We start from the raw sequence: 10,832 nt of genomic DNA, 5'->3' as shown, positions 1-10,832 counted from the left end.
TATTTGAAAATACTACTACATTACTGCAGGCGACGTCGAGAGTTGTCTATGGATCACTTTTTGGATATATAGTTTAGTTATCTTTATGGTTAGCATTCTTTCTTTTTTTTTTAATGCTACACGAAAATACAGTTTCACCTGCTGTTGCCACTCTTAAAACACTAAATAAATTCTTACCATTAAATAGCTTGAGAGTTTTCATGGGTGACCTTTTAAAATTCAGCTGATTCTGTGCGTCGCTTCAGGTTTTGATGAAATTCACAAACATCTTATAAGACAAAATATGTGAGTATACTTTTGATCAGATGTCATTTTCCAGTCCCAAAACAAGTTAAGGGGCTACTTGTGTGTTGCAAACATGTTATGGATAGAAAATGGAGGGGGGAAAAAATATAGCAACCTTTAGGAATTTGTGGGCTGTAACGGTGAAGTTTGTTCTGAAAAACAGAGCATCAAGTTCCTTTTTTTGCTTTTAGTTGTGGACAACAAATCCAGTTGAGACAGATGCTGGATTTTTACCCTTTGAGAGAAATTAAGACAAGAATAAGTCATCTGTGAAAATAACATTTCGACAACGATCTGCTAGACAGTGACAAAAAGTGAAAAAAAGCACTTTCAATGAACAGATATCATTGGCTAAAATAAAAACTGGTTCTTGAGCAGCAGCGTGACATACTAACAACCAGATCGTGGAAAGTGTCAAAACCAACAAAGGAGAAGGTTCCTGTAGCAGTTTAGTCACTAATACATCCACGCTGTGAAACAAAAACCTTATAAGCCACAGTTAGCAGCATTAATCAAGTGTCCTGAGGGCTATTAAACTGGGGCTGGGATCAATAATGACTGGTGCTACTGACACCGTCCCAAGAGAAACATTCATTTTCTGTCTCTGCTCACCTGCTGTGGCTGAACAGTCAATACAAGTGTGAGCAAACACAACTGTCACCTCTTTAAAATGAACCTTCTCTGTGAGCTTTTAAGACGAAATATTTTAATTTACAAAAAAACCCCAAAGAAAACAATGGAAATTTTTGCAGGTAAGGTCTCCTAATTGTCCTCCAAGCAGCCATGTGGCTCCAGTCATTTGTACATAAATTAATAGGCTAGTGTGATAATGAGGTGTTGGTGTAAAGAATTAATGGTTATAAAAATAAATAATAAATAATAAATGGAATAGATGAAAAAGTGGAAGCTAAAAGTTGCTGTTTTATTCACATTCCTACTGAGCATGATTACTCTGCAACACACTTTCATTCATCCCTTCAGTGTAGATGTTCAGGTACAGAGGGAGAACAAAAGATTGATCTGCATTTCTGTCGCTTCTGAGTCACAGTTGAGTTTTATGGCAATAGATTGCACTTGTAGAATTTGAGCGTAAGACTGGAGGATTAAAGAGTGAGGGGGAGCACAAAACAAAACAATTAAAATTTTGATTACTGATGGTGTCTTGCTAATTTGGCACAATGCAAATTAGCAAGACAACTCAGGCAATATTATTGCTCTAATAATAAGTTAGAACCTAAAGTCTGAACGTTTCTCTGAGCCCGCTTTCTTCTCGATTACAATGTGTGCATGTGTGGTACACACAATCACATATTTCACTCATATTGAGTATATTGCACTAATCTCGACAGCCACAGTGAGCCTTTATAGGTGTAATAAGCTGAATCTTAACTGATAGTTCCAGTGATTTCCACCTGATCTCTAATGGAATTGGTCGCAGAGTCTGAACCAAAAAGAAACAAAGAAAAATGAAACAAAGAAAAATACTCACAAGAATTACTAAGGTTCGCTTGACACAACTGAGGATCTCACAAAAAGAAGGAGGCACCATGTCATCAGCATAAAAACAAACTTCTGGAGTCACTCTGACGCCACAGCAGATTCCAGCTGCTTTGGCTTCCACTGCGGCAGTTGCTGCAATAATTCCTTGTGCCTTTTGTTGCCTAGTCGTCGCAGTGAAAATCCTCTGGACTCGATTCCCCGTCGTCACTGTGAACCTTGTTGTGAGCGAAGGTCCCAACGAGCGTCGCGCCCAGGGCTTGTTTAACGGGCGCCATCTCCGAAAGGATAATGTTGTCGTGATTGCCCACCAGCGTGGTTTTATCCATGATGTCCTTGCTGTGCTTGGACACGACGGAATCCAGGAAGTCGTACTTGTGCGACAGTATGCCGCTCTCAAACAGGTACTTTGTCAGGTACGACACGGCAACATTGGCCAAGAAGGAGAACAGCATCGCCACGGTCTTGAACGGGAACCTCTGCTGGACAAAGTGCTCCACTTCGCCAGTCGTGTGGTGGACTCTTTCCTGGACTACCCAACCAGGGTAGTAGATGAAAGGAGGGATTTTAAGATACTGTTCCCCTCCACCAATGCGAAGGAAGAGGCCAACAACATAGGCGGCCACAGAGCCGTAGGTATTGGTGCCTTTGATGAACAACACGCTTATGAGCTGGGGAAAGATGATGACGTAGACCAGATCGGAGCTCAGGTACCACAGGCCGTACACTGATCCGGTTAACAGCGCCATGGCTGTGGCCATGGCTCCAAATACAAAAATGGTGATTCTCATCACCCAAACAATCTCATTATCAGAGGCCTGAAGAGAAGGAGGAGAGGACAGGCAAAGTTAAGAGGAATCCAGTGCTGAAGAAGGGTAGCTAAGAGGTTCTGCCAGAGCTACTGCGGCCAATCTAACGTGATAAAAAACACATATTTGGATTATTTTGCAATATGCTACTCGCTCAGAACGTTTTACATTTCTGATATTTCTGAATTCTGAAACACACCCGGAAAATACTATGTAGTGGGGACGGTGTACGACTACTCCTGCTACTCTTACCGACTGCCGAATGGCCAGTTGATAGATGTTTCTTGCAAACATGGAGCTGGCAGAAAGGATGGATGAATCTGCCGACGACATGACTGCAGCCGACACAGCCCCCAGGCCGAAGAAGGAAACGTACGGCGGGCAAAGGTACTGGAGCACAATGGGAAGAATCATATCCGACTGATCCTTGTCCTTCGGGGCAACGGACCCGTAAGAGGTCTGATTCCAGTCTACAAGCAAATACAGGACACATGGTCAAACTTTCATAGATTTTTCGAGGCAACTCACTCATCTTCACCCCAGCATCAGGTTCAGCATCGTATCGATCTAAACTTTGATGCGGTCTGACAGCTGGGTTGCCAAGATTTCCATTCTGAAACCGGGCTCGTCCATCTTACCATCGTCCAATAGAAAACATGTCTGGTTTACAAGATGGATGTGTCAGAGAAGCACAAATACTTTAGGAAATGTTCCACCTTGTGTGCTGTTTTGTAAACCAAGATTATCCTGAAAAAAACAGCTGCACAAGTCAAGAACACCACACAACTCAGCATGAACTGTACCTGACCTGATCCCTTAGTGGTTCGGACAAATAAGCTCAAATTTTAGGCCTCGCATTAGTGCCCCCTGTGGAAACATCTCTTTCACTTAGTGAGTCAGACAAAAGGTTTTTTTTAGTGTGTGTGGATTCCAAAAAGTACTGCAAGGATTTGAAACAAATGGTTTAAGGAGATGAAAAGGAAAAATTGGTATCCATCCACTGACTCAAAATGTTAATATCTTTTAATATTAACAACAGTTAATAAGAGTGGCGTGTGTTCACTGGAGCCCTTGTCCTATTATGAAACAATGTATGAAATATTATTTTTGTGAAAGATTTATTACACACTTTGATTGCAGTTAAATTGTAATTTGTTTTGATTGATATTCGTTTCATCAGCGGTTAATAAAGTGCGCATGTCAACTTCTCTAATGAGGCATTCCAAGTTGATCAAGTGCATAAGACTGTTTGGATGAAGGATTGTGACATTTCAGGGAGAAACAGTGCTGGAGATTAAAAAACAAAAAACAAAAAACTAGTTAAGTTAATGTTTAAATATAATATAAAATACAGCCTGATTTCCTGAGCTTTGGTTCATGAGCCACCTTGGTGGAAAGGCACCGCGACGACAACACACTCCAACAACAATCCTTCCCCTCAACACGCTGGCGCCGGTTGACTCATGTCTGTTACACATGAACCAGCTTCAGACGGACGGGACTAATTAGTTCCCCCTCAGATGTAATATTCACTAAACGAGCACGGTCTGACGACACTCTCTTTCCCCACAGACCGTCGTGACGCCACTCGGCCTCCAGGTACCGTCGGCAGCTGCGTCTACACAACTGGAGGAGAGATCCTGCCGGGTGTGTAAACAACTCAGGAAGGCGTCGAGGTTCGCTTTGATCACACTTTCCTGTTTGAATAAAGGATCACATTCCTTGGATGGTTTGACTGCCTTATGATGTTTTATTAAATGCTTTGATGAGTGTGTGTGTGTGTGTGTGTGTGTGTGTGTGTGTGTGTGTGTGTGTGTTTAGTTTGCGTGCAAACACATCAATGAGGGATCAGCATCTGATACGTTTGTGTTAATCTCAGATCATACGGCTGTGAGTGTGCACAGAATGAAAGTACGGCAATGTCTTTTTAAGGATTTCTGTCTCATCTAATGCGGCTTCAAACAGCACGCACGCATTCATATTTGATGATGACTAAATCAATCAACCATTTCTTTATTCATATCTTGCCATGACACCTGGTTTAGGGTGTTTCTCAGCAAACAATTAAATCAACTACCAACGTTAAATTATTTTCCAACATCAACCTGTAAAGGCTAATAGGGATGGAAAGTTCAGGTTTGGAGATGATTAAAAGTTTATTATGTGGTGTGTGCACATAATTACCAGTGGAGGCCCCTATAGCTCCTATGAGGACAGAGGGGACAGCCATAACCAGGCAGCCAAAGGCAGCGAGGAAGGAAAGGACCTGGGCGTAGGTAGCTGAAGAGGCAGAAAGAACCCGTTGAAAATAGACCTGCCAGGGAATCCCCCCCAATATCTAGAAACAGAGACACCACAGTGAATAAAGGCACCAAACTATGCAGTCACTGATTCCACACTGAACTGTTTGATTGTGACAAAGCTTTTTTGCAAATAGAAAAATGAACAGACTACACAATGTTCTTCTCAGATTAATAAAGATCCTCCTACAGTTTAGGTAGCATAGTGTTTAACTTTATGGTAGCTAATGATTCTGTGGAATGACAAAAAATCTTGTGGCCCACCAGCAAACAGAAGTTGTCTATCCACAGCCATTTGTCCTCTGGCTCAATCTTCCCCAGCCAGGGCGACTGGTGAATCGCTTCCTTGGCTGAAACTGTGATGTCTGACACAGCGGGATTGGACATGGCGAAAGGCACGCTGATCCACTGAGGCAGGAGACAGACACAGGGTGCAAATATTAGGATCGTGACTGGACAGATACTTTGTGACTTTAGTGTGCTTCCACTGTCACATGATGAAGGAAATGTATTATTTTAATGGTAGGCCAGGGTTAAACCAGTGATTCCTAAACTTTATTTTTAGGGATATGATTTAGCGATTTATGAATAAAGGTTGGCGTGCCACTCACCAAGCCCAAAAAGATGCAGAAAAGCTGCACCACGTCGGTGTACGCCACAGAGTAGAGTCCTCCAACAAGGGTGTAGAAGATCGCAATCATGGCCGAGATCACGACCGACATGTTGATGTTGATGTCTACGATCACGCTCAACGTGGCACCTGTGGAAACATGTGTTACACTGCATTGAGGCCAGAGCTATCAGCTCAGCTTACTATGGGAAGGAGACCATAACCTAAACTTCTTGCAAACTGTCTTCAATGAAAATAAAAAAAAATGTCCTTTTGTAATCTAAAAGAGTTTTCAGCTGAGCTTCTCGGGCTGCTTGTCACAGTACCTACCCAGGGCCGATAAAATGGCTGCAGACCAGAAGATCTCCCCCATGAGGGCGGGGATGAAGAGCAGGCCTCCCATCCTCTTCCCGTACAGCTGCTGGAAGGGATCCAGCATAGTGACGTAACCACGGCTGCGCATGGGCTTTGCAAAGAAAAGGCCACCTGAGTGATGACATGATATAATGGTATAATTTTTTAGTAGAAAACAGTTATCACGTTTTTTGACCAGTATTAAGTCTTATTAGAGCATTCGTTTTTCTATTTAGCAGTCCTGTTGCTTTAAGGCTTGAACAGCTAATATTTGAAGAGGTTGCAAAAGGAATTGAAATGAATGGTTTTTAAAAGCACCTTTAGAAGAAATTTCCAATGTGTACAAAATGATTACATGAAATAATGCTAAGTTCCATTGAAACACACAACCTATGATTTACCTGTACTCTATATTAACTTGCTGTTATGAGTTATTGCTTGTAAGTGTGTGGTAGATGGTGCTGCTTACCCACGACCAGGCTAAGGGCGTAACCAAAGGGTGCCTGAGCCCAGGCCAAGCCGTAGTCTGGCAGGTAAACGTACTCTGCTGTGCCATTTATGTAGCCGCCTCCAACCCAGGTGGCTTAAAAACACAAATAGGGAAGAGTTTAATTTTCTCAAAAGATGAGACTTTATATTTATTCGCTCTGACAATAAGAATTCCATGCAGTCTTTTCTACCTTTTCTACTGTTTTTCTGTTAAAAATAACTACATAAATTGAACTGTGAATTGTAAAAATAATGCTTAAGTGATGTTTTGTAATCATCAACTCAATCACTCACTCACTCACTCACTCACTCACTCACAACCAAACAGAAGGTCAAGCGCCTAATCCGTACGCGTATCCCGAACTCACCGGTCATTGTAAACACCCCCACAAACAGTCCGATGTCTCTCCCGCCAACCATGATGTTCTCACTCCGGTCCATACTCTCCTTGTCCCCAGAAGCCTTGTTCTTCCATGCAGCCCAGATGCCCACGAACAGGATGAGGACGTAGAAGATGACAATGGCCACCAGACCTTCCACGTGGATGCCCATCTTGGTTTCTTGGCCGTTTCGATTCTGCTCCGCTGCAAGATCGAGTACTATTGCACGCGACTGAGTGACACTGTCATATGGAAAAGACTTTAAAGATAATAAAAGCACAGTTATCAAAGGGCCGTGGCACTTTGATGTTGGAAGAATGCTACTGGGATGCTTAATTCTATCTTCGTGCAGCTTTTAATAAGCTAGATCACCACATTTTATGAAACAGACATTGAAACCTGGTGGGCCTCTCTCATGTTTCTTTGTAAGTTCATATACATGTTCATCTGGCATAGAATTAAGTGTGGGGTGCCCCAAGGCTCAATTTTAGGTCCAGTATTTTTAAACCTCTACATGCTATATTATGCTGACGATACACAAGTTTACATTGCTGTTTTTTCAGATGACACAGCGCCTATTGATACCCTTTTAGAATGTATTTTAGAAATCAAGTCATGAATGGCAGAGAACTTCTTACAGCTCAACAAGAACAAAATAGATTTTCGTTATTGGTCCTGGAGGCAAGAGAGAAAAACTTCTTAGACATGCACAATCTCTTCAGACCCTGTGCATCTTTTTGACTCTGAACTTAAGTTTAATTCCTCATTTCAAAAATGGAACATAGACACGTTCTTATCATAAGAACATAGCCAAAGTCCCGCCCGCTTCTAATGCTTTTATCTCCTGTTGTTTAGACTATTGTCATGCCCTGTTCTTTGGGCTTCCCAAAAAGACTTTATAGTTTACAGCTAATCCAGAACTCAGCCGCATGTGTGCTGACAAGCACAAGGAGGCACGCGTCATATTAAACCCAGTTTTAAAATTGCTGCGTTGGCTCCTCGTTTGTTTCAGGATAAATTTTAAAGTGCTTTTATTATTAGTTTTAAGCGTCTTACTGGTCTTGCTATCTGATATGCTTTTATCATATCAACCTTTATAGATGCTGAGGTCATCTGGCGCTGGCCTTTTAATTATTTCCAAAGGTTCAAACAAAAACCCATGGAAAGGCTGCAATCAGCCTCTAAGGTCCGAGGCGTTGGAACAACCTGCCAGAGGGTATCAGGACTGCTGACTTGATATTTTTTAAAAGAGGGCTCAAAACTCACCGTTAACTTGTTGGCCTTTAAGTGATTTCTTTTACCCTTAACTATAAACATTGCCCTTTAGCTTTTAACAGCTTGTGTTCTATTGTCTTTTATCTTTTAGGTAATTCTATTCTATTTTATTCTGTTTATGCTCATTTCCCCCACATTGTTTTTAGGTTTAAGTTTGTTTTTATTTTTTATGATGTATTATGTGGATGATTCCCCCATAGGTGGTTGTTTCCTCTTATGGTTCCTCGGTGCCATGCAATTGCATTACACTGACTGTTTCTGCGGTGTGTGTGTGTGTGTGTGTGTGTGTGTGTGTGTGTGTGTGTGTGTGTGTGTGTGTGTGTGTGTGTGTGTGTGTGTGGGAGAGGAGGTGGCGGTTTTAAATGAACGGTTGCATTTCTGTTAAAGGTTTTAATTTTTTTTTTTTGTCAGGCACTTTGTTTTTTTTTTATGAAAGGTGCTATGTAGATAAAGTTCGATTTGATTTGATTTGAATGAGATTCGACGTACAGCTGCTCCACTTCATGAACGCTTCTAAACTGGCGCAACAAAATGGGGATTTTCCCTCCTCACACAGTTGGAGACTGTAGCTCCAGATTCATCATTATTGTGCATCTTCCTCATGCCTATGACAATAGCCTGGGCCGGCTCGTACGGTAAACATATTACAAAAAGTCTGAATTAATAAATCCAAACGTTGAAGTTCATAACGTATCTCCATAGAAACAGTCAAATCTGGGTGTTTGACTATTTTCCCCCGTTACAAATTGCATTCGATTTTGCGTAAAGCGAGAGCATTATGTTGTTCTCTGTGCGCATATTTCACTTGGAACGTCCGAATCGTTCTCTGTGCTACCAGAGTCTCGCAACTTTGTGCACCCAGGAATCCTCTTTTTTTGTACCTTTGCTTCCACTGACTGATTTCAACGGTCTGGCCGCCAGAATGGTCGATGTTCGAACCGGTGAAGAGTGGCCGCAATTCATCACCGCGTCCGGCTGACTCACGCAGCAAACCAAGATGGAACAAGCGGCGCTCAATCATGTGTCATCAGATTCATCTCTGTCGTGGTGAATGGGGATGGTTTCACAAGTAGGAATAGCTGGGTTTTTTTTTTTTTGTTGGGGGGGTTTTAACACCCCCACCCGTTAGATGAGTGAAGTTCATGGATCTCCCGTACTGCGCACCCAGTTCGTTGGATTTTTTTATTATTATTATTATTATTATTTTTTTTTTTACGGGAAGCTATTTTACGCGCAGCTCTGTCCGACTGTTAATTTGGATACAGCCGGATCGCAGCGTCACGCAGTTATTGTGCCACTTTTCTGTCGCCGTGTTGGTGTATTCTTGGTGTTATTTAAAAACTCTTAGGAACAATAATAAGTCTTGGAAAGGTCCCCTTAATACAGTGCACACATTTCAACTGGTATTTCTCCATGCTCTTGAAACTTCAAATCTTTAAACAAACAAAAAAGCATTAGGTTGGTTCAACGGCTTTCGGGACAGCTATGAATAGGAGACAACCTGTAGTTTTCAGCTCCGTTTTGCGCTGACACCACGCTTTCGACGGGGCCAGTAGAGCGTTATTGATTTCTCTTTAAATCAACACCAATCACTAACAGCCAAATTCGGTTAAAGGCAGCCAGCACGTGAGTATAATATACGAAAACACCAGGAAAACAGGAAAAATAAGCTGATCTTACCTTTTTACCAGCGGATACGGTCTTAAATAGAGGTGAATGGCCCTTGTAAAAGCTTTCTTGTTTTCAAAGTAACTAACAGGATTTTATTTCACCGGGACGAAGGCTGGAAATCCACTCACATATCCTCCTGGAAGACCGAGAGTAAGTCGCACTGTATTTTTTTTTTTTTTTTTTTTTAATCAACGATGCGGACAGGAGAGAGAGAGGGAGGTAGGGAGGGAGAAATGGAGGGAGGGAGGAGGACGGAGCGCGGGGACGGGAAGAGAGGGTGGAGGTGGGTGGAGATGAATGGGAGTGGTGGGTTTATTGGGTGCTGTCAGGGTGGGTAGATGCTGGATAAATGTCTTGCAGGCCTGGACGAAAATAGCACCTAATAGAGAGTGGCGTGACGCACAGCCGCTCCGAGAAAGCTGCCTGTTTTTTTCTTTCCAATATCACAACATCAAATCGGTATTGGAAGGAAACATTTACTCAGCAGGTTACATTCAGGGGCATGATTTACGGTCGTGCGCACGTCTCAAAACGCTCCACGACTGCATGTTGGGTTGGGAATGTTAAGGGTGTGTAGTGCGCGTTGGGTAACTTCTGTCTTTTTTTAAAAAAAAAAATTTTGGGCGCACTTTACGCATGAGAGCAACAACAAAAAATATCCATCTTTCCAAATGTTGGAATGAAACACCGTTAAAAAAAACAAAAACAAACGCAAAGTAGACAAACGTCAATGAGGAAGAAATGCGAAATAAAAAACACTTGCAACAGAATCAGTTGCAGGCTTCACGCCACACTGAGCTGTCCATGGTGCTGAAAACTGAATTTTGCAAGAACTTATTTGCCATTTACTTGCATTTTATTATTGTGTTAGAATTTTAGTTTTAGTCATTGGTATTGCATAAGCAGTTTTTCTATTTTATAATCAAAAGTTTCATTTCTTTATTGTACCAATCGATCACCATTTCCCCCGCCAATATCTTTCTTTCTTTCTTTCTTTCTGCTCATACTTCACCATGATAATTGCTCACCAATAGTTGGATGCCTTGATTATTTTTTTTTAACCAATAATTGGATACCTGACTCAAAATAGAATAAGTCTGTCTTCCTTTTAAATAACTACCTCTAAAATGAAACTGCGTGTGACAGGTTTCCTGACAGAGGT

General features: G+C 41.8%; 1 protein-coding gene across 2 annotated transcripts; it reads right to left on the bottom strand.

Moving 5' to 3' along the window:
* Positions 1-1,934: 1,934 nt before the first annotated feature.
* Positions 1,935-9,835, bottom strand: LOC142897584 (high-affinity choline transporter 1-like). Of its 2 annotated transcripts, none has more exons than XM_076040027.1 (9): positions 9,680-9,835; positions 6,713-6,983; positions 6,325-6,438; positions 5,832-5,987; positions 5,503-5,651; positions 5,156-5,299; positions 4,776-4,929; positions 2,844-3,061; positions 1,935-2,600 (listed from the first exon to the last, which is right to left on the bottom strand). In XM_076040027.1, exons 2-9 carry the CDS (start codon positions 6,894-6,896, stop codon positions 1,947-1,949), a joined length of 1,773 nt encoding a protein of 590 aa, XP_075896142.1. In that variant the 5' UTR covers positions 6,897-6,983; positions 9,680-9,835; the 3' UTR covers positions 1,935-1,946. The 2 variants fall into 2 exon arrangements, with proteins under 2 accessions (XP_075896142.1, XP_075896141.1); XM_076040026.1 differs by lacking the exon at positions 9,680-9,835 and adding an exon at positions 7,430-7,681.
* Positions 9,836-10,832: the final 997 nt, after the last annotated feature.

This window comes from Nelusetta ayraudi, unplaced genomic scaffold (assembly GCF_046127955.1).
Source record: "Nelusetta ayraudi isolate G7.1 ecotype Tasmania unplaced genomic scaffold, CSIRO-AGI_Nayr_v1 ptg000060l, whole genome shotgun sequence".
In the NCBI taxonomy this organism is placed as follows: Eukaryota; Metazoa; Chordata; class Actinopteri; order Tetraodontiformes; family Monacanthidae; genus Nelusetta; species Nelusetta ayraudi.
Note: the sequence above shows the minus strand (reverse complement) of the source record. Positions and strands in the feature narration are given on the sequence as shown.

Bases quoted from the DNA above. Each gene is read 5' to 3' on its own strand.
- LOC142897584 (XM_076040027.1), bottom strand. From the start codon at position 6,896: ATGGGCATCCACGTGGAAGGTCTGGTGGCCATTGTCATCTTCTACGTC. The intron at 6,439-6,712 runs GTGAGTTCGGGA...TGTGTTTTTAAG, and splicing joins GGGGGTGTTTACAATGACCG to CCACCTGGGTTGGAGGCGGC. The intron at 5,300-5,502 runs GTGAGTGGCACG...CTCCTGCCTCAG, and splicing joins TCTGCATCTTTTTGGGCTTG to TGGATCAGCGTGCCTTTCGC.